The sequence below is a fragment of the Aplysia californica genome, unplaced genomic scaffold (assembly GCF_000002075.1).
Source record: "Aplysia californica isolate F4 #8 unplaced genomic scaffold, AplCal3.0 scaffold00441, whole genome shotgun sequence".
Taxonomy (NCBI): Eukaryota; Metazoa; Mollusca; class Gastropoda; order Aplysiida; family Aplysiidae; genus Aplysia; species Aplysia californica.
The window spans coordinates 320,508-344,430 of record NW_004797711.1 but is presented as its reverse complement, the minus strand read 5'-3'; the positions used below and the strand labels follow the sequence as shown (position 1 = coordinate 344,430).

At 39.3% G+C, this 23,923-nt stretch overlaps 2 protein-coding genes across 2 annotated transcripts in view; both read right to left on the bottom strand.

Moving 5' to 3' along the window:
- LOC101849949 (alpha-tubulin N-acetyltransferase 1) overlaps positions 1–23,923 on the bottom strand; it is a gene marked incomplete in the record, with an annotated part of 361,461 nt that overhangs the window by 81,409 nt on the left and 256,129 nt on the right.
- The window catches only part of LOC106012638, a 5,070-nt gene continuing 1,211 nt past the window's right edge, over positions 20,065–23,923 (bottom strand). The window contains exon 2 of the mRNA XM_013086164.2: positions 20,065–22,060. Within this exon, the coding sequence (XP_012941618.1) occupies positions 20,427–21,659 (1,233 nt within the window). The 5' untranslated portion in view covers positions 21,660–22,060 and the 3' untranslated portion in view covers positions 20,065–20,426. The remainder of the gene's footprint in view (positions 22,061–23,923) is intronic.

Below are 23,923 nucleotides of genomic sequence, written 5' to 3'. Positions count from 1 at the left end.
TATTGGCAGGGAAAGAGTTAAGGGGAAAGAAACATCAGTGGAGATAGTCTTATTAAGGTTTGAGGGTTTGGTAAATCATTAGGTTTTTCGACATTGGGGTTTTGTTTTTTTCCTTTTCTTTCTTTCTTATTCTGTTTTGTGACTGGAAATGGTAAGAATTGTAATTTTGATATAGTTGTGTGGTTATGCTTAAGATAGGATGACTGGTTGTTTTGTATGGTTCATCAAGACAGAGGATAGAAAAGCCGGTTATTTATTCGAAGTCTGTGTCTCTCTGTCTCTCTCTCTCTCTATTTCATTCTCTCTCTCTGTCTCTCTCTCTTTCTCTCTCTCTCTCTCTCTGCCTTGCTCTCTGTCTCTCTCTCGCTCTCTCTCTCTCTCTTGCTCTCTCTCTCGCTCTCCCTCTCTCTCTCCCTCTCTCTCTCTCTCTCTCTCTCTCTCTCTCTCTCTCTCTCTCTCTCTCAAATGATTGGTTGTGACTTTTTGTTACAATATTGACAGCTCCTTGGTACGTGTTTTTAATAATTTGCGGTAAACCTGTGGCCTCCCAGCACTGTGATTTCATTACAATTACATAAACCAAATGGCATCGGTGGCCCAGTGGTTAGGCTACCGGACTCGTAATCGTGAGGTTGCGGGGTCGGGAGTTCGAGCCGCGGGCCTGCGGTTGTGTCGTTGGGAAAGGCACTTTACACAAATTTTCCCCACTTCACCGAGGTGGGAATGGGTACCCGGCTATAGACAGCGAAAGATTTTGTCAGTATGTTAGTGTTTTAGCACCTGTAAATGGCTGCTTGCACTGTATGCTTCCCAGGAAGTTGAGTTTGTTTCAGAATGCTCTCAGGTCTGCTGGGATAACAGTATAGATTATGAAGCGCATAAAGCTTGCTGTTGAGCGGGGATTTGCGCTATTCAAATGCTATCTATTATTATTATCATGATACATCACACTTTTATTTGCTCTCAATTTTGTCTTTATTGCTCATATTTTCCCCCTTCTAGTATAGATATGAAATTATCCCTTTTAAAAAAGTGTCTCTTCTTAAAGAGATACCCGGCTTAAAAATAGTTTCTTGAAGCTCACCCACCCACCCACCCCCATTCTTGCTGTAAAATTTGCTTGTACGTGGATGAATTCTATGTTTTGTTTTGTTGTTTTTTTTCTCGGGTTTCTATCATTTGTGCATTTTCATTCCACTATATTGTTATAGTGAGCAATAAGTTGATTTAATATATTTGGGGGGGTTTTGTACGGGAATGTTGAATGTATGCTTCAAATAACTTGCTATGTTTAAGTTTATGCCATAAATTTATGCCAGTTTGCATTTTAAAACCTTCATGTGGTTGCTTTTGTCTTTTGATTTTACCCTGTGTTTTATGCAATTTATTTCATTTCTTAATTTTGATGCTGTCAAATGCAGGTGGCAATTTTACAGATGCAGGCTTATATTTTTTTGTAGAGTGTAATTTGACACGTGATTCGTGTCTTCTCCGTTTTACTGGTTTTGATTTTTTTGTGTTTGTGGAAGTGTTGTTAAATGACTGGCCTCACAGATGATTGTGACCCCGACAGATGATTGTGACTCCGACAGATGATTGTGACTCCGACAGATGATTGTGACCCCGACAGATGATTGTGACCCCGACAGATGATTGTGACCCCGACAGATGATTGTGACTCCGACAGATGATTGTGACTCCGACAGATGATTGTGACCTTGACAGATGATTGTGACTCCGACAGATGATTGTGACTCCGACAGATGATCGTTATGAAAGATCTATAGAACCACCAAAAAGAGATGGTTGAGATTCTTAGCCACATAAATAGAATTATATGGATTTGATAAACTGCTGCTGTGTGGAATGATACAGGGAAAGAAGAACAGAGGGAGACAGAGATTACATCGACATACACAGATGGCCTGAACAACTTGAAATAGTACAATGAAAAGAACCGAGTTGATCGGGAAGCCAGACGGCAGGAAGGGAGTGAGTGGGGTACCGTGATTATTAAAGTCTGCTCTAGACCTGGCTCCTGCAGGAGAAGATAGATAAATGCTGCTCAAAGTGACTCAAAGAAAAGCGTGACTTCAGACCAATGAGGCACAGTTGTACGGTGCTCTCTTTGTTCTGCAACCAGATATAATGCCAGATTTGTGGCAAAAAGTGTATTTTACATATACATACTGACTCTTCTCTTTTCTTTCTCATCGTTGGGTGTTTTTTTATTTGCATGGCAATCATTTTATCCGACCCTTTTGAGTGTTGTAAAGCATTTCTTCGAACGTTATTTATTTTATTTTGGAGAGACTATTCAATGATATCTAGCAAACCATGCCTCAATTTTGTGCATTTATTTTGCAAGGTTTAATTATAATTATGGGATGCCATGTCCGGTTCTAATTGGTGTTTTGATACCCCTTGTAAACCCATTGCTTTTTCTAATCACTGAATGGTTGCTGGGGGTCTGTTTTCGTGAGAAACATCAGACTTAACCTTCCTAATTGTTTTGTCGCGGGATTGTGTTCCACTCCAAAGTGGAGCGGAGAGGATTCATTGTAGTCCGTGGTGAAGTAGATGGGGAAAATCCGCTGGAGTCAGGTTGGTGTGATGTTTGTCCAGGTACATGCTTTCTCTACCCGTAGCTGTCTAGTTCAGTGGTCAACATCACGGGAAGTGTGCACTTTATCTTTTTAACTCTTTCTAACACAAAAAGGACATTTTTTTTCTTTTTATATATCTACAAAATCTTTCTATGATGACAGTGACATTTTTATGTCAAGCACCATGATCACTTAGTGTATCTCTTTTTCTTTCTTTTTTTTTTTCATATGTGGAAGTTAACAAAAAATTATATATTTTCTCATGGTTTTATTGGAAAGTAATTTTGTAGGCTTCCAATTTGATGGAGGTATAATGTGGGTGCCAATCTTTGTGTAACACAGCACTGGTTTTATTTTCTGTAAGAAATGTAGAAATGTGTTTGATTGTTTTTCTTTTCTTTAATGTCTGTAATTTTGAGGACATTTTTCTTCCCGCTCATTCTGTGGTGATGAATTGTTTTCTTTGAAAGTTGGATGTTGTTGTTAAATATTTACAGCTAGTATTTCTGCTTGTATCGGGTTTTTTTTTTCCTTTGTGGGAGACAACTGATGCACTTGTGATTTGTATTTATATATTTATATATATATATATATATATATATATATATATATATATGTTCCACTTTCTGTATCAGTGTCTTATAGACTTTCTATCTCCTCCCCCACACCTAAGCAAGTGGTCTCTCCTTGGTTGTTACTGAGTTCTGTTCTGTTGTTAAATGTTTGATGTGGCTCCTCTGTGTTTGTCATCACATGATTCTATTGATGTTTGCTAAAATGTGTATTATGAAGATCTCAAAACCTTTTATCTTACTGTATTGCGTCTGAACTGATCTGTAAACGAGCCCGCAGGAGCAGGCAGATTTGTGTTGTGGACATTTTTTGCATGCTGCCGAGTGTGAAGAGGGAGTGGGTGCTGTTGTGTGTGGAAATGCAGCTTGCTTGTTTTGTTTGGGATTTTTGTTTTATGGTGGAGATTAGAGCATTGAATATATACGTGAGGCAGCGTGGTAAAATCAGGCGCTCGTCAAAATAACAAAAATGGAGAAACAGGCCTTTTTCCAACAGTTTTGCAAATTGAATCAAATTTTTTGTTTTTTGTTCAACCCTTTTATGTCCATATAAGAACACATTTCCATGTGACTTACATTGAAAAACATTGATTAAAAGATCTAAGTATGAAATTTTTCAGTTTTCAAGGACTCTTTAGCTTTGAAGTTACCAAACTTTGGCGGCCATTTTCTCTCTATCTTTACCGCTGAAACCCAGTGAACGTACCTCTTTCAGTCACAAATATCTTCACTTCTCCTCAAGATCGATGGGTATTTCTTTTCATCAAAAGCAAGATAAATGAACAAGCTTTAAGATGATACCAATAACCCCAGATGCCCATAAATTGACGAGCGCCTGATTCCAGCGTGTCGTGCCACATATTTCTGTAGTGAGTGTGAAGGGAGAGTTACTATTGTTGTGTGGAAATACTGTGTGCCTGTTTTGTTGGGGATTTTGAATTTGTGGTGAAGATTAGAATTTTGACATCGTTGGCTAGCTGTAAAAATATTGTGAGCCCAGAAAGCAACTTTTTTTTTTTCAGGAGAGAGAGGAAACTGTTTCTGGTTCATTCTTTTCACAGTTGTACCTTCTTTATCTTTCCTTGTGTTTTTCAACATTTCGAATGTGAATTTTGACGAATTTGTTCTTGAGCACTTGCAAACGGTCACCACAGATTATGAAACTGCAAAATTTTTTTATATTATTTTCAAAATTTTGAGCTTAGTGCATCTGAACAGCTGTCCCAGAATATTTCTTATCTGGGTGTGAAGGGAGAGTCGCTGGTGAGTTGAAATACAGCAGGTCTCTTGTGTTTGGGATTTGAATTTACGGTGAAGATTAGAATGTTACGTATATATGTCATCTGAGTGGAGAATGGAGAGACAGGGTGGGACTACTGGTTTGAATCGTCGAGAAGTGTCGTATGTTTAACTTTAAGCCTGTTGTGTGTGGTGATGATTGCATGATGAATGTGTGCAGGTGTAGATTTTGAGTCTTGAGTAAAGAGAAGCACATAGACGACACCATAGCGGTCAAATCGTGGATGGCAGAAGCGAGGCAGATAGACAGAAATAGCAGTTGGAAAGTTGTTAAGTCGTGCTTATGTTGATGCAAATACAGGATTATTCTGAAAAAATTGTGAGCAACTTTTGGTAGCAAGTTTTCAGTTAACAGTTAATGTGCCTGAAATATTATTATTATATTTATATACATTTGTAGTCGAATTTGGTGGAATTGTTACAAAATGGTAGCTTTTGCCCCACACATGAGGGAAAATCTTCATTTGAACTGATGGATTTTATTTGTGTGAGAGATGTTTGAGGTGTGGCTGTCTTTTTTGTAGGTTCACAGATTGTTTTTATTCTGTGAAAAATCCCAAATTCCTAAATAACGTAAATTGTGTCGATGGGGACGTAAAAGCATCTGATGTTTTTCTGTGAGATATGGCTTGTAGACGGAGGGCACTACTGGTAGGTCCTACTTCTTTCCTTCCCCTCTGTTATTTTGTCTGTCTATCTGACTTTTTCCCAGCACTAAAAAATGACCATTAATGAGTTGATGTGGGTCTCGTTACAGTAACAAACAATGTGAGAAATGAGTACTTTTTCTGATGGTGGCTGTTTGGCGACTTGAGTCGTTTTCTCCTGGTGTGAAAAGGCTATTGTTTCTTTTTCTTTGTGTGTCTATATATATATTTTTATATATATATATATATATATATATATATATATATATATATATATATATATATACTGAACTTGTCAAGGTTAAAGGTTAGCCATACGAAAAAAGGTTGGTGAGGGCAGCAGAAAAGTGTTGTGATAAATGATGTACAGTGGAAATTGTCCAAGACGGCTGCCCGTTGTTGGGGAGAACAGTGGTTGTCTTAAACAGGTGGACAGCTGGACAGTGTCTTATGGCATAGAGAATAGGATACTCCCCCGCCTAGTAGGAAGCGGTGGCCGTTTGTACATGTGATCGTCTTGGACAGGTGGTCGCTTCCCAACTATTTTTGTCCAAAGTGACTCTTTTCTTAAGCACACTTTGGACAAAATAGTTGTGAAACTGAAGCGTTATGCAGTTGTGAGCGCCGTAAAACCTCTAAGATACTAAAACAAACAACGGAGACTTAAGTACACTTTGGACAAAATAGTTCTGAGACTTAAATACACTTTGGACAAAATAGTTGTGAGACTGAAGCCTTATGCAGTTTCGAGCACCGTAAAACCTTTACTACAACAAACAACTGAGACTTAGTACACTTTGGACAAAATAGTTATGAGGCGACGAGATGGCCATAGAGCAGGTTTGACTTTTTATTAGCAGTGTGTGTGTAGAAGTAGAGGTGGATTTGGTTCTGTGCTATAAGTGGCAATGCTTTAGACTTTAGTCAGTGCATGATCTTGACACTAGATAGAGAAAACTGCTCCAGCAAACAGCTGTGCAGCTGACTCATCAATTTGATTTCAGTTTTAGTTTCAATCGTCTGCTTGCACTGTGTGCTTCCCTGGAAGCGGAGAATGTCTCCGAGTGTTCAAGGGTCTGCTGGGGTAGTGACAGTCTGAAGCACATTGCCGCTGTTGTCGGAACGATGAAAGAAAAACTGGTCAAATGTGGAGGGAAGAGGAACATTTGACTGAGTTTCTTCTTTAATCTTGTCTTTGTAAATTGTGACGGAGACCATCACTGGAAATGATTGCAGACTTGAGTTAAGCTGATGTGCTGTAGTCTTTTGAAAGATTACCATTAGACAGTATTAAGAAATGTGATGGCATTTTAGTCTTCTAAGTTGAGTCTGTGTTTGGTACAGATCACAAAAACTTTGGTGGGAAACGAAATGAATATATCTAAAGCACCATCCAAATTATTGCCTTAAAGTTAAAGTTAAAGCTCCATTGGTTTGTGGAGTGTGGTAATACATAATGAGACTGCTGGCTGCCACAAACTGTAGTTGTAGTCTTAAACCTTCTTAAGTACGTCTATGTATTTTACGTATATGCAAATATCTGTGCCAGAAAATGAATGTACAGAATGAAGAAAAGGATGATATGGTTCTGTGTTTGTGTGTGTGTGTGTGTGTGTACATGCACTCATGAGTTTTTACCATCTACCAGTTGAATTTCTTATGGTGTGTTTCTGCTCGTTTGTGTGTGTCTCTAGTGTCAGTGGAGTGTTGTCGTTTGCTCTCCTGGTGAATGGTTTGTTGTATAAAGGGATCTGTTATGTGGCCGGTTTGGGAGACTGGCTTGGGCGTGATGGATACCTGACCTCATTTCCATCTTACGTCTGGTACATTTGATCGTCCCACTTCCTTGCAACCCCCCCCCTCAAATCAACTGCCACAGACACCACCACCACCACCAACATCCCCCCCCCCCATCCCCCCCCCCCTACCTCACCCCTCCCCAGACCACCACCACCACTGCCACCTTTTATTACAAAGACACTTAATGAATGAGTTCAGTAAATGTGCATGAGATTGTTTCGGAGATACCTTGTTTTTATTTTTTTCCCCAGATTATTTTCCTATATATATAATTTATGTGCTTTCATGAAAATGTGCACATTTTAATCAAATAAAGCTGAAATGAATGTAGTTATAATATATTTATAAACAAAAAGATGGGAAAATCAATGTCTTTGAGTTGTTGCTGCTTCATAATATAATTTTGTCTTGTAAGTGGTTGGTGTGCTGATTTCTTCACTGGAATGTGTGAAGAAGATCATTATAATTGGTCAATTAGTGGACTTTTGTGTGCTTTTGTGGGTTCTTGGGAATAGTAGATCTACTGCTCTATTTTCTGAATATTTTTTTGGTCAGTGTTTTGTTTTTGGTTGGGGGGGGGGGGGGGGTTGGTTGAGGAAGTTTTTATTGAAAGTGAGCCTCTAGGTAGGAAAGGAAGTAAAAGGAAAATAGAAGTGTGTGGTGTACTGCTGGTCAACTGAACACGATCTTTGGACATTTTGGCCATGTTTGCTTGCCATAACAACATGTCTGGGCTTGGTGAATGTTGAGGTTGATGGGGGGTTCTCATGAGACCTTGGCTTCGAAATGGATGGACTTAAAAAAAAAAAATCCTTTGCCCATATTTGAGATTGACGCCATCTGATTAGTAGAAAAAAAGTGCGTATGATAAGTGTCCAATAGTGTATTACGTGCATACTTAGTATAGCAAGTAACTGTAATAGCAGATATAGATTCCAGGATTATAGATGTACGTCATTGATCTGAGAGCGGTGATGATTTTAGATATAATATAATGGTGGTGATGAGTGAAATGGATGGACTTATATTATCTTCTTGGGGTCAGGGGATCTAGACCTTAATAAGAAGAAGAAATGTATAGCAAGATTATTTGGTTGTATTGTATGCTTCCCGGGAAGCTGAGACTGTTTCTGAGTGTTCTATGGTCTGCTGAGGTAATAATAGAGTGTAAAGCGCATAGAGCCTGCTTTCGAGTGGGGACATGCGCTATACAAATGCTATTTATTATTATTTATTATGTGTTCTGCATATCACAAGCAACATCAAGTCAGAGCAGTTAATACATGATCAATAAAGAGTTTGTCATGCACACCACGGCTGGTCCCAGCAGTCAGTGCTGCTCCTTGTTTGAGAGGAGAGTTATTTTTTCTTGCTCAAGGATACATAATGGGTGGTTGGAGGGTGCCACTGGTAGGTCCTACTTCTTTTCTTTCCCCTCTGCTTTTTCTGTCTATCCGTCTTGCTTCTTCCCTGTACTGTACTTTATAGCTCTGTCCCCTTGGTTTTATGCAAGAAAAATTTTTGAATTATGCAAACTGAGCCCAAAAATGTGAAATTATGCGATTCTGTTAATTTTAACAAAGAATGTGAAAGGAAAATCATCAGAAATTATGCCTAGAATGATTAAATTTTTCTAAATTATGCGGGGTGCATAAAACCACGCGGACAGATAGCTGTTATTGTGTCGATGTGTTTTTCTTTACTCAAACAAACAAAGGATTTAAGTCTTAGTGACCACCTATTAAATTAAAAAAAAAACCCACCCTACATTGCTGTAGGCAGTGAACGGGTGCTCTGGTGTGGTTTGCTTTTTCTCTCTATCAAGCATCTATTATAATTATTCCTTATAACTATCTCTCCTCCTCGTTTTCTCTGTATGTTACTCTCTAGTAACACCATTAATCTTCGGCACTTATAACATATTATTATGTGTAACCAGTGCTGACAAAACTCATACGAAAGCTGAAGCTAAAGATGATATTTGCGACGGTTGTAGTTTGTAGTGGCCATATATGTGTGATCTGCTGTCGAATATACTCTGGTTTGATCATTAAAAGCCGTACATCTGTGTGCGTGAATGAAAGTAAAAATTTACCGATATAAGATTTTGACATTTATTTATTACGTTTACAAATACACACACATACTGCGAACCCACATTACCCGTGCATAGAGCTGTCCCCGTGGTTTTATGCACACAAAAAAAATGAAATTATGCAAACTGAGCCCAAAAATGTGAAGTTATGCAATTCTGTTAATTTTAACAAAGAATGATGAAGGAAAATGATAAGAAAGTAAGCAAAAAATGATCAAATTTGGCTAAATTATCATAATTGGTGCATAAAACCACGGAGACTGATATATTATGTTTAGCAAAATGACAGAATAAGCCACATGTCACATTGTGAGAAGGTTACACTATGGGTATCTATTTAAAGATCTGTTCATTCCTAACAAGATGGGTGGTTGGCGGGTGCTCTGGTGTGGTTTGCTTCTTCTTTCCTGTCAAACGTCTATTATCGTCTTTATCTCCCTTCCTTCTTTTTTGTGTTTGTTACTCTCTTGTTCAAATCTTCGGCACTTATATGACCTTATTGTGTTGCAAGTGCCGTAAAACACTTACTAAAACTTAAAAATTCCTTACAAGTGGCTACTTTGTGAGTGGATGGAGGGTACCACTGATAGGTCCTACTTCATTTCTTGTTTCCCTTTGCTGTTTCTGTCAATCTGTTTAGCCTCTTTCCTGCATTATATGACCTTTGCTGTGTGGATGTGCATCTCTTTACTCTTACTCAGAACTCAGAACTCAAACACTCTAGCTGCTTTTATTGGAAAATTATGGTCACTTAAAGCTCCAGTGGGTGGTTGGCGGGTGCTCTGGTGTAGTTTGCTCCTTCTTTCCTCCTTTTAAACATCTACCGTCCTTGTCTCTCCTGCTCCTTAATTTGTGTATGTTACTCTCTTGTGAGTGGGTGGTTGGCAGGTGCTCTGGTGTGGTTTGCTTTTGCTTCTTCTGTCCTATCAAACATCTATCGTCCTTATCTCCCCTCCTTCTTTTTTTGTTTGTTACTCTCTTGTAACACCTCTAATCTTCTGGCGCTCATATGACCTTATGCAGTTGTGAGCGCCGTAATACCTCTATGTACTAAAACTCTCTTGTGACACCTCTATTCTTCGGCACTTATATGACCTTATTGTGTTGCAAATGCCGTAAAACTTACTAAAACTAAAAGCTCCATGTGTTAAGGCCGAAGGCCTAGAACCCAGATGGCCGCTGGATCAGAAAAATAGAGTAAAAGTAAAAGCAAAGTAAGTCTCTTAAAGTTAGAGTAGAGTTGGAGAATTACAAATACACAGTGTTGAAAAAGCACGGTTTTCCCTGATATCAAGTGCAGCAGGCGACTCATTTTGTCATATATTGCTACACATGTATGTATCATGTAGATCAAATACGCACGTACATAAGCCTTTGTATGTGTGTGTGTGTCTGTGTTTGCAAACATAAAGGAGTAAAAGTATCATATAAATGTGTGTTTGTCTGGGAAAATGGTATGGTTTAACGCCTCTATTGTGTGTGTGTGTGTGTATGCACACATACGATTGCTTTTAAGCACAAGAGGGCTATCCCGAAAAATGCTGTTTTGAGGAAATCGAAAGTAAAGTTTTTGCCCCTTGTTCAGTTTCTTTAAAAGACAAGGAGAGTTGTCTCTGTAACCAAACAAATATACACACCAATGAAACCAAACTTCTCCTATAGGTAGGACAATGCCTACTTTTGGTGTAGGTCAAGATTTCTGGAAACCCCTGAAATCTGGGTTAGCCCACTCGTCTTTAAAATAAAAGCGACTATATATATATATGAATGCATCGGCACATACATAGTGTATCTTAATGTAGGTGTAGTGTGTAGAAGGACTGGATTTTGTTTGGTTGATGGTATTGATGGTTGATTGTATGACTGTATACAGTATTGGTATGGTTTGTCGGAAATGTTTTTGTCGTATACGCACAATTTCTTTTATCTTGATTGATAAGGAAATATATACAAATACAAGGAGATGTGTTCACTAATTTGGAAGGAGTATGAATTAATATATTTATAATAATATATATATATATATAATCTATGTTTTTTCAGTCATGTTGAAATTCAAGCATATTTCTGATTGCTAAAATTTACATTTTGTCCACAGTTTATTACAAGCTTATTGTTCCTCTCTTTACGAACTTATCGATTCCTTTTTGATGCCGAATATTCATCGTGTTCAACTGCGTGTTTTCTCTTGTCATTGTCACTAGCCGTACATCATATACATGTCTTGGAAGATTCCATCAAGTAAGGGATTTGTTGTTGTTGTTGTTATCGATCCAGCAACATCTGGGCTCTCGCCCTTCTGTCCAATGCCATGTAGTGATAAGTGCAGGTTTGCTGCAGTTGCTGTAATGTTCCGTAGAGTGTGTTGTCGAAGTTAGGTCTCGGAGGGAGAAGGGTAGCTCTGATGTCATTTAGGGCTATGCAGTGGAACAGGTGATGCTCCACAGTCTCATATGCATAGTCACACAAAGGACACATTGGGGGAAGTTCTGGGAGGGATTTGTTCTTTGTACGTTCTTGTTCTTGTTCTTGTTTCAGGAAGCAACATCCCTGCACTCCGGACATGTCCATTGATGCTCCGTTGCTCTCTCCAAAATGTTGCCGAGGGTCCTTCTACTGATTGTGCCAGTGCACATCTGGTTGAACGTTCTTCTGTTCTTTCCTGCAAGGATGCCAGATTTTCCGCTTCCTTTTTTCATTCCCAAAAGCATCATCCTCTCCACGGCAGCACTGGCCTCTGCCTCCCTATCTTCCTCCTCAATCAGTTGGTGAGAAAGACATTTCAGGATCTCGACCCTATCTGGTTGAACCGTATTGTCAACTAAGGTGGCCTCACCAGCCAATCTTTGTACGTATCCCCAGCAAGCTGTTTGACTGTTCTAAGCCAGAAAGTTAACTTTTTCAGGAGAGAGAGAGAAGAAAAAAAACAATTACACCTGGGTTTTTTTTCCTTTTAAATATTGTAACTGTATTATATATCTTTTCTTGGGGTTTTTTTTTTCAATGTTTAGAATTTGAAAATTATGCAAAATATTTCTTGAGCACTTGCAACTGCTACTGCAGATTTAAAAAACTGCAATTGAAAAAAAGAATTCAAAATTTTGGGCTTAGTATAATACTTCTGAAGAACTAGCCAATAATATTATATATATAATATAATGTAGTTCCTGTGTTCTGAGTGTTTGTCTGATGTCAACTTTGGGATCACACCCCCTCCCCCCCCCCCTTCCCTTTCTGTGTTTATGTGTTCATAGTTTTATGATTGTCTTCAATATTTTGCCCATCTAGTCTGCTTTCATCTCCACCCCCACCCCCACCCCCCCACCCCCACCCCCCTTTGGCACAGCTTCTTGATGTTGCATTACACAGGGTATCAAGTTGGGCGAAGGCGGTGGGGGAATTTCCCACTGTTTCATTAATAATTTATCTGAATTTTCAGTTGAACGGTTTCAACTCGCTGAGTTAGCTCGTTACTGTCTTTCTTTTTCTTCTCATTACATTCGGAGTGTGGTACCTATCAATACTATACTATCACTATCATATCCTGGGCCATCCTGCTCCGCTTTTTTGTTGGCCGACAAAGCTTCTCATGATGTGTTAAATAAAATGGTTGGCCACGTTTCCTGTCTCTTCTTATACAGCTTCCATTAGTAGGTTTGACTGTAGAGTATAGGCTACTTGGCGCTCATATGATGACCTTATGCAGTTGGTTGCGAGCGCCGTAAAACCCGGGGCCTCTACTATTAAAAAAAAAAAGTATAGTATACGGTTCTGAAATTTGGTGATAAATTACCCACCTACCCGGTGGGCCTACCTCTTTCCATGTGTAGGCCCCTTTCCTTTAGTATTATAGTATTGTAATTGTGTGTGCATGTGTGTGTATTTTGCTTTTACTTTGTGGGAAATCTTCTAAACAGCAGGGTGAGAATTGTCCCACATGTCTCTGTTTCCGAGAGTTTCAAATTTGTCAGAAGTGATTGAGGATGCTACTCTGTGTTCTAAATGTTCTTCTGTTTGAGGTTCTTTGTTCTCTCAAGTGGCTTTTCCCACACCTTTTGGGCCCTCGTAAACGATTTTCCTTCTCTCCTATCAAACATCTATCGTCCTTATCTCCCCTTTTTCTTTTTTATATTTGTTACTCTCTTGTTAACACCTAATCTTCTGGCGCTCATATGACCTTATGCAGTTGCGAGCGCCGTAAAACCTCTACTAAAACTACACATAAGCGATGTTAGTACAGAAAACTTGCAGGGTGCAGCTAGTGATAGTATTGCTCTCTCATTTGATTACCATGAAAGACAAATATATCTTTTGTTTCTGTTATGTGGTGTGAAATCTCTAACAGGTTCATTTTTTTTTTGGTAAAGCTATTCATGGAATTTTTGTCTCATACAAAATACAAGTGTCATCGTGTTTGCTGTCGAATTCTAAGTCACACTCAGATTTGAAGCAAAACATGTTGCAGACCTGTAAGCCTACTGTATTGGTAAACTGCTTCACAAAGAACTTTTGTAAAATGGCATAGTACTTTATGAGTTTGACCTCATTTTAGATACATTTAGGATAAAGTATGCATCGTTATTAAGTAAATTGGTATCTGTGCTGAGACTGTTATGTCTCTAGAGTAGATCTGTATTTTTGTGATGTCTCAGGACCTTGCTTTCGGTGATGACAATACTATTCTGGCTTCTGTGGTGTACAATTGTAGTGGTTAGGTGTTTCGCTGTCGCATGCAGGAGTCCTGAGTGGGGAGAAATTTTTGCCCTCATATGACCTTATGCAGTTGCGAGCGCCGTAAAACCTCTACTAAAACTAAATCAATATATATCATTATCAACTCACCATAGGCCACATTCATTTTGAATATCAATATTACTGGGTCTACTCACGGGACATACTGAAATTGCTTTCGGGCTATTTTAGCCTACGTCTGTCTTGGGATGATATGTCAGCCTCTGTGACGGGTCTCGCACAAACTGTTCTACCCGCCGGGGCAGTGCCACTGACTGTAGTGTCTTTAGGCCATTCCCAAATGGGGAACATTTCTCATTCAAGCACAGTACAATTGTAAATGGGCTGACTCATCATGTCATGCTCATAACTGTGCCTGATCTACAACAGGGAACTGCTGCTTTTTTTTTCTTAATCCTTACTATTGTCATTTCCCTCTACTTCTTCTGTAGGTTTGTCACTCTCTTGTGACCCGTTGTTTCCGGGGTGCCTTGATAGTCGAAGCAGACCTTGTGCTGTTGAGGCTAGAGAGGTGAGCAGAATAAGTCTGATCCCTTGTAAAGACTTCTCTGTTGACACCCACCCCTTGGCGCTCATATGACATTATGCAGTTGCCAGCGCCGTAAAACTCTCTACTATAAAAACCCCCCCAAAAAACCAAACTGTTCACTTTTCACATAAATGTATGAGAGCACTCCTTCCTGTTCCTCTTTCTGTTCATCTCGGTTTCCTCAGCACTTCCATCATGGCTGTCCCTGTTGTGACTTTGCTTCTTTCTACACGTGATTTTCAGAGATGAACGAACAGGGAGAGTTTTGGTGTCCTGCCACTCCTACTCTAGGAGATTTTTCCTTTCCACCTTTTCTGTGCTGTGTGATTTATACGTATATATATATATTTATATGTATAAAATATATATATGTTTCTTGTTTGATTGCTGTTATTGTAATGTTTGTATGGTAAAATTTTTGAACAAGTGACAATTTGTTTGTGTGTGTGTGTGTGTGTGTGGTTGTGCATTTGTGTCATCATGCGCATGTGTGTGTGTGCACTTCCGCGTGTGCGTGATGTAATGGAAAAGAAGGTCTTACCTAGATACATTTGGTGTTGTAAAATATGCCTAGATCTACCGAAAACTTTAAAAGCCAGCAAAGACTTGAGAGTGACCTTTGAATGAGGAAATGAAGCACAATGTGGAAAAGACTTACTGTTCTTTCTACTCTCCTGTTCTTAACCCTAAAATTTACAGCCCCCTTTTGGGCTTCCCAAACACCCGAAAAAAAATGTATGCGGTGCCAGTCCTCTTAATGGTCTATTTGACAGCATACCGCAATGTTTGTTGTCTATTTGACAGCATACCGCAATGTTTGTTGTCTATTTGACAGCATACCGCAATGTTTGTTGTCTATTTGACAGCATACCGCAATGTTTGTTGTCTATTTGACAGCATACCGCAATGTTTGTTGTCTATTTGACAGCATACCGCAATGTTTGTAGTCTATTTGACAGCATACCGCGATGTTTGTAGTCTATTTGACAGTCTATCACAATGTTTTTAGTCTATTTGACAGTCTACTACAATGTTTGTAGTCTATTTGACAGTCTACCGCGATGTTTGTAGTCTATTTGACAGTCTACTACAATGTTTGTAGTCTATTTGACAGCATACCGCGATGTTTGTAGTCTATTTGATAGCATACCGCGATGTTTGTAGTCTATTTTAAGGTCTACCACTATGTTTGTAGTCCACCTGACAGTCTACCACTGGAGCAGTCTGACAATTGTTCCATGACTTGACTGTCTACTAGTCAACTACAATCAACAACCCTGACTCTTACCTTTAACCGAGCCCTAACCAATTACTCTAAGCATAGCCCTAACCATTTGCCTTTAGAAGCATAGGTAGACCGCGGTCAGATAGGTAGACCACCAAGAGTGGGTGGTTGGCAGGTGCTCTGGAGTGGCTTGCCCCTTCTTCTCTTTGAAGCATCTATCGTTCTTATCTCACTTCTCCTTCTTTTCTTTGTATGTTACTCTCTAGTAACACCTCTAATCAATCTTCGGCACTTTTACGACTTATATTCATGAAGTGCCGTAAAACTTTAACTAAAACTAGGCTAGTAGATCATCAAGTGGGCTGGCACCCTTTAGGCTGTTTCACAACTAACTGTGTGTGTATTCTGTCAGTGTAAAGTCAATGTCAATGTTCTAAACACTTAAGCCTTTTTCAATGTCATACACCATTGACTCCCTGAGTTTCACTTTATTAGACTTTATTGATCCCTGTGGGGAAATTTTGGTTACATTGGCATGGCATACATATACACATTCATAAATATACCTACATATATATTTAAATACACAAACATACAAAATACAAAGAATAGCAAATACACAATCTTACACCAATGCAGACAATTTTACAAACATGCCATTGCATCCCCCCACCCTCCAAATTTTCTTCTTTTTATGATGGGAATCTTTCCTTTTTCACTGTGGTATAGATCTCTAAGTTGGTTGTAAAGCGCATAAAGCGTGCTGTATAGCATGGATGTGAGCGCTGTATAATGCAATTACAGTAAAACCTTGGTACAACATACACACATAAAGCGTGCTGTATAGCATGGATGTGAGCGCTGTATAGCATGGATGTGAGCGCTGTATAATGCAATTACAGTAAAATCTTGGTACAACATACACAGCTTCAAATGCACGATCGGCGTAAGGTTTACTTTCTGAAGCCCTAAGGCCCATTTAGTAGGCTATTTTTACTCTGTTTGCCTAATGTGTACTTCGGGTAAGATGTTCAAAATCTTGAGCACAAAGTGGGTATGTTATGCCGAGGTTTTACCACATTAAAAATATATTATTATTATTGTTATAGTTCCAGCAAAACTAACTTCAACCACCACCACCCCTTATACTTTAGACTGTACATCAAGTCAGCCTATGAGGGAAGTCCCTACATGTGTACATCAGATTCATTCAATAAAGACAAATCCATTTGTTATGTTATAAAGTTTGTTACCATCTAGAGAAAAGAGAACTTTATTTAAATAAAAATTCTGTTTTACTGAACACGTGACTTTTTCTCATTTTTGGTAAACCGTATGATGAATAGGGCCTACATGGTGTGTTTTCATGAAGAATGCATTGCAATCTGTTAGAGCAAAATTCAAATTAGAGTCTACTGCAGAGCTACTGAATTTTAAACAGGGCCTTGAAAATGAAACATTTTGTGCAAATTCGATCTATAATAATATTTTTCCTCTCAACCAGGTTGACCTTGATTGGCAGGTAGAAGCCAGCCTCCTAAATGATCAAAATTATGTCGATAGAGCTGTAAAACATGTACATTTAAATCTATCAGAACAGACTGTACCAGTGTTCTCCACAGCCCCAAGGAAGGCTTATTTCCATAGATAGTGTTATCAATAATTGAAAGTAAACTGCAATTTACTAACAGCAACAACAATAATAACAATAATGATAATAAAAAAAATAAACAAATAAAACAATGCAGATTATTAGGCCTACTATAGCGCACCCCATTAGGAATTACCTTCATCTAAAGTGAAAAATAGTGGCGTCGGTGGCCTAGTGGTTAGGCTTACCAACTCGTTATCATGAGATTGCGAGTTTGGGGGTTCAAGCCACAGCTCGGGCGGATGTTGTGTCCTTGGGAAAGGAAAGGCACTTAACACGTATTTCCCGCTTGGCTCGGTCCTTTCTGAGATGGACGTTAAACTCCGAGGTCCCGCCTCTTAAATAACCTAACAGTGTTGATATGGACGTTAAATCTATACCATTTCACTACCGGTATTTTATTTTTAAAAAGGGAGTGCTTATTTAGGCCACATATGGCCTAAATAAGGTAAGGGAGGGGGGTTTAGCTTATTTAGGCCACAGTGGACTGTGGCCTAAATAAGGTAAGGGAGGGGGGTTTAGCTTATTTAGGCCACACATGTTCAAACTACCCTTTTCAGGCAACTGAGTTCATTCCACTTTCATAATGGTGCCCCTTTCTCATTTAGTATGGTTTTGCCTCAGTGTACAACTTATAAATCATAACCATAATGAATATTGTAAAGAACAAAGCACAAAACGCAAAATTTTGCTCAATTCCAATGGTTTGAATGAGGGCCGGATTTTTCCTTCATGGAGGGGCAAAAGCTAGGCTACCATTTTGGCACACTTTGGTCAAGTGAAAAGGTCAAATCCTCCGAATGGACTTTCGGGTTAAATTTGGGGTATAAAAAGTGTGTATACTACGTGGCTGAGTCAAAGTTACACTATCTTTGCCTGAGTGACACTCTCTCGTACTGTCTCGTAGTAGTACATGTAGGCTAGTAGGCCTAGTAGTAGTAGTAGCAAAGATCGTGTGGAGAATATTTGGTAGTAGATTCTATCTAGTAGGCAGTTTAGTGAACGTGCTCGCGGCAGGGCGAATCGGCCTCGATAAGCCCTGTAGACTTTTGTGATCGGCCACGAAGCCTCGTGTTTTGATGGGTCTAGATCTAGATCTAAACAACTCAGTGCTATTCGCATTGCCACATCCGACAGGCCTAGATCTACATCTTTTTAAAAGGAAAAGAAAGATCATCAAAATGGTTGAATTCGCATGAAAATCGATTAGGTAGAACTAGAACTATTAAAACTTGCTTCTGAAAACAAGGCAATTTTTATACGAAGGCCATTTTTATAACTCGATGAAATAAAAACTACTGACTGTGTACTGTGTTATTCTGTATAAAAATAAATTATGAAACTTCAGGACGTAGATCTATTATTATTTACCAGCATCTTTTGACGCCTGAGCTGTAGAGGTTGAAGTTTTCACAACACTAATAGATCTAGTAATAGGGTTAGGTAATACGGCTTTCCGTAAAAAATGCATAGATCTACAAAAGCCGACCACCGAATCGACCGGGCGCCTCGGTCTCCCCTGCACTCTGATTCAATGTTATATTTAAACAAAAATGCTAATCAATGAAAATTGCAAATTGATAATAATAGTATAGTCCTGTAGAGGATAGGTGGACTCCGGGGTCTGCATAGCGAAATACTAGGTTTTAGGATGTGGACCCCGGAGTCACCGTAGTGAAATAAGGTTTGGTTTAAGTAAGGATTGGTACTAGGTTTTAGGACAGGTGGACCCTGGGGTCACCGCAGTGAAATAAGTAGGTTTCTTTAAAGATTGGTGGAACCCGGAGTCACCAAGGCCATAGAGGATTAAGAAGGTTTAATTAAGGATTGGTGGACCCCCGGGACACCTTGATTAAACCTACTTATTTTACTACGGTGACCGCAGGATCCACCTATTCTAAAACCTAACTAGTGTTTCGTTAGGTAGACCCTGGGGTTCACCTTAAACCTACCTATTTCACTACGTTGACTCCAGGTTCCACCAATCCTTAAAATTAAACCTAGATCTACATGTACTTATTTCACTACATTGACCCCAGGGTCCACCAATCCTTAATTAAACCTAGATCTACTGATTTCACTACATTGACCCCATGGTTCTTCAATCCTTAATTAAACCTATATCTACTTATAATTTCACTACTTTGACCACGGGCTCCGCCAGTCCTATTATAAAATAAACTTAGATCTACTTATTTCATTATGTTGACCCCGGGGTCCACCGATCCTTAGGTAAACCTAAATCTACTTATTTCACTACGCTGACTCCGGGGTTCACATCTTAAAACCTAACATTTTGTTAGGTAGACCCCGGGGACCACCTATCCTTTTGGCTAGATAGACCCCGTAGTCCGCCTATCCACTTTCTTGATAATAACTGAAAACAATACATGCCAGTTGTCATTTATAGTGAAGAAAAATGAGGGGGAAAAATATAATTAGGTAGACTTTAATTTGTCCAAAAAATTGCAAGTGCAAGTGAAGATCATAAAATAATTTTTTTATTTTCTGGTCACCTTTAAAAGGACCTTAAATTGATTCTACATCACATGTCATGTACGATACGGCTGTGAAGGAAAATGGATGTGAAGAGTTTTTAAAGAGATAATAACGTAACTTGTAAAGAAAACAATGCTTTACGTTGGTTTGGCTATTTTGACTACATATGTGGCCTAAATAAGGTAAGGGAGGGGGGTTTAGCTTATTTAGGCCACAGGTGTGGCCTAAATAAGGTAAGGGAGGGGGGTTTAGCTTATTCAGGCCACACCTGTGGCCTAAATAAGGTAAAGGAGGGGGGTTTAGCTTATTTAGGCCACCTGTGGCCCAAATAAGGTAAGGGAGGGGGGTTTAGCTTATTTAGGCCATATGTGGCCTAAATAAGGTCACCCTTTTAAAAATAAATGTGAGAGAATGGACATGCATACATACGCTCTTTAGATTAACATTAACATACAAGAAAACATTTCTACTATCACACCATAATTTCTAGCAATACGAACTTCACATTATGAACATAAGAGTACATTGTACTATAATTAATAAAAAATTCTAACTGTCAAGATGGCATTTCATAAGGTAGATCTATGTTTTTAAATCAATTAAAAATTTCACCTCCAACTTGTATCCCTCAAGTGTTGTGGGAGAGAGTAACTAACAGATACTATAGATGGAATTACAATGTCCTAATGTCTTTTTCAAGTGAGTGGGTCCTGAGATGTTAAAAATATGTCTAATTAATTCTAATAGGGTTTCACAAATGTAACTCATGAAGAGTTGTGTAGAATCCATCTTCTCGTCTTTGTCCATCCATTGCACACAAATATAGAGCATCAATTGCCTGGTGCCCATGAACAACATCAAGAAAGTCGGAGTAAATAGACGGTCTTATATTTCGAGAACCAAACAATCGTCTTTCTGGTCTTTTCACTTTAACGATCGTCACGTGCGGGGAATAACCTTCATGCTCATCACGTATATCAACGTTATGTTCTCTAAGCTTTGTTCTTAGTGTGGAGTGGAAGTGTAAGAAATCATCTCCGTGTGTTACCTTAGCGTAGATAGCCCTGTTGTAAAACTGTGCCATGCCATGGACTGTAAGTGGCGTGCGAGGCAGGGCGTGAGTGAGATCCGATCTCATTCCATCTAATGCAGAAATACACTGTGATACCTCTGTCTCTGTGTCCAGTCCAACCGCGCATAAAGTCACGTGAAGCATCTCAGGTGTGAAAGTGCCCTTGCTCAGCAATGGTTCCTTTTCAACCAACACCTTCTGAATGCGCGTCAAACTCTCCCGAATATCTGCATGAGTGATTCTTACAGCGATGAAATGAGTTGGACGCATTTCTATTTGAACCGAATCTCCTGGACAGAGTGTGTTGTTGCTTACAGAACTATTGTCGGCGACACCAAATGGACTCAAACCATTCTCTGCATAAAGATCAGAAACATCCCCATCACTATCACTGCTATAACGAGCCTTACGTCTAGACCTTTTGCCTTTCTTTCCTTTACTAATCTGAATCTGGTCATCCGACAACATCTCCACTGTATGCGTGTCATGCTGTCTTTCACCTTTTCCTTTTTTCTTATTAGATCTATTTCCTCTTTCATTTTTAATGGTGCCCTGAGAGGAAACACAAGTTTTTAAGAATTCCTCACTCGTCCCCAAAAGCTTCATTGCCATCAAATGTCCTGCTAACTGGGAAGTTTTTTCATCAAGCAACACTTGCAGACTTTTGGTATCAGATTTTGAGAGGCTTTTAGAAGTCACTGAAACCACTGGCACTTCATCTGGGTATTCTAAACCAAACTGCAGCTCAATGATGGTACTTGATTCTTCAACAGGCTGAACCAAAACAAGCGTACATGGTGGGTCAGAATCAAATATCACTTCACACCGGCCTGGATAACAAGACTGGATCTCTTCAATTTCAGCCTCCTTCGCATCCTTCTCTTTCTTTGAACAGCTTTCATACATCGCCATCTTCACATGCCTTGTTTAGTGCCACTGCTGTTAGTTTGTTGCTGACAATTCTTAAATCTTCCCTAGCTGGATCAACAAAAGGCGTCTCAGAGAGAACGAAGCAGAGCAAGATGGCTCACTCATTTGAGGAGCATTCAAATTAAATCTATAAAACATAAAGTACCGGTACAAATACAGATCTCTGGATGTTAGACTTAGAGTACTTTTCCCAGGAGCATAAAGTTGGGGGGGGGGGGAAGCTTTTACACTTCAAGTGTTCTATTTTTATAATAAGCTGCTGAATTCAACACTGTCAGTAGATCCCGATATCTTGAATGTCTTGTTGTGACTTCGACTTCAGGGATTGACTTTTGGAAGTCCCACCAACAGAAGTACATGTATCGTGAACTCCAGCAGGATTCCTGAAACATTTAAGGAGACAGGTAAACATAATTTTCAGTCAAAAGTGAACAGTCATTGACTTATGTTTGACAGGACTTTTGACAGACGCTCTTTTTGTAGCGATACCTTAAGATGGTTTTGTCTTGTTCTTTGACCATGTTTAAAAATTTAAATACAAATTTTCTTTTTTTTTTTTAAAACAATGTAGAGGCTTTTAGAATTTCATTTTTTTTTTTTTTAAACAATGTAGAAAAAATATAATAATAATATGTATAGATTCAGATGTTTGAATCTCCGCGAAGAGCCTCTGGAAAGCTGTTGTCCTCCATGTGCCCCATCTTGCTCCCAATACCTCTTGTTTTGGTGAAGAAAACGAGAAACTGGGAGAGAGAGAAAGAGAGAGAGAGAAACAAAGAGAGCGAGAAACAAAGAGAGAGAGAAAAAGAAAGAGAGAGAGAGAGCAGGAAGAGAAAAGAGAGAGAGAGAGAGAAAAGAGCGAGAGAGAGAGAGAAAAGAGCGAGAGAGAGGGAGAGAGAGAGAGGGAGAGGGAGAGAGAGAGAGAGAGAGAGAGAGAAAGAGAAAGTGAAGGAGACTGAGAGAGATAAAGAAAGAGAGAGAGACAGGATGGATGGTTGGATGGATGGACAGAAAGGGGTCAATGCATTTCTATGGCACATGCAGCATAACACAGATAGGTCGAACACAGAAGACAGGAAATCACACATCCACTGAACTGTGCCTGTGGTTCCATTTCCCCCCCCATTTTTTTACTTCTTTTTCTTTGTAATTACGAGAAGCTCAAACACAAACACGGAAGAGTTGAAATAATTACGCCGCCCTAGAGGTCCTTTGAGGTGCACTTATGACAAAATAATAATAATAATAATAATACATTTTTAAAAATAAAAATAAAAATAATTTAATAAAACCGGAAAAAGGAAAGGTCGGTAAATATACTAATACTACTTCTCCCCCCTCTACATAAGCAGCTAGCTGTGCTATTATTAGCGCACTGCTCCACAGGCGTGCCCAATGATTATCTTATCTAGCTAGGCTTGTGTGGAGCGGGCGAGAGGAAGGATTGTGCATTATGATACAATCTATTGTTTTGCCCCTAAAGTAGCAAACTTTGTTGCTTCCCTTGATTCTCTGACATAGCCGATGCCATTATCACACTGTTCATGTTATCCTTCGAACTATGGATCCCTTGAACTATCGAGGCAGATCTCCGCGAATTTGAGCTATTAATGTTATACTGTAAAACACGGATAGGTAGAACACCTCTAAATCACGTATCCATCGAACTGTGCCAGCGGTCCCTTGTTTTTCTTCAGTATCTTTGTGAGATATCCCTTGAACTACGGATCCCTCGAACTACTGAGGCCAGTCCTGACGAAATCGAACTGTGCATTATTACTGTATTCATGCTTTCCAACACACTCTATACGCACTTTAAAGCTTTACTTTTACAATTATTATTATTATTACCCAGCAGACCCTAGAACACTCAGACGCATTCTTTGTTTCTCTGTGAGAATATATATAACATATATAGGCTATATGGCTATATATAGATTAGAGAGAGAGAGAGAGAGAGAGACAGAGAGAGAGAGAGGGAGAGAGACAGAGGATAGAGAAAAGGGGGTAGAGAGAGATGGGCATAAAGAGAGGGAGGAGAGAGGGAGAGAGAGAGAGAGAAAGAGAGAGACAGGGAGAGAGAGACAGAGAGAGAGAGAGAAGGGGATAGAGAGAGACAGGAAAGAGAGGGGGGAGATAGAGAGAGAGAGAGAGAGAGAGAGCGCGAGAGAGAGAAAGTCTCAGAAAGTGAGGGAGAGAGACAGAGAGAAAGAGACAGAGAGAAAGAGAGACAGAGAGAGAGAGAG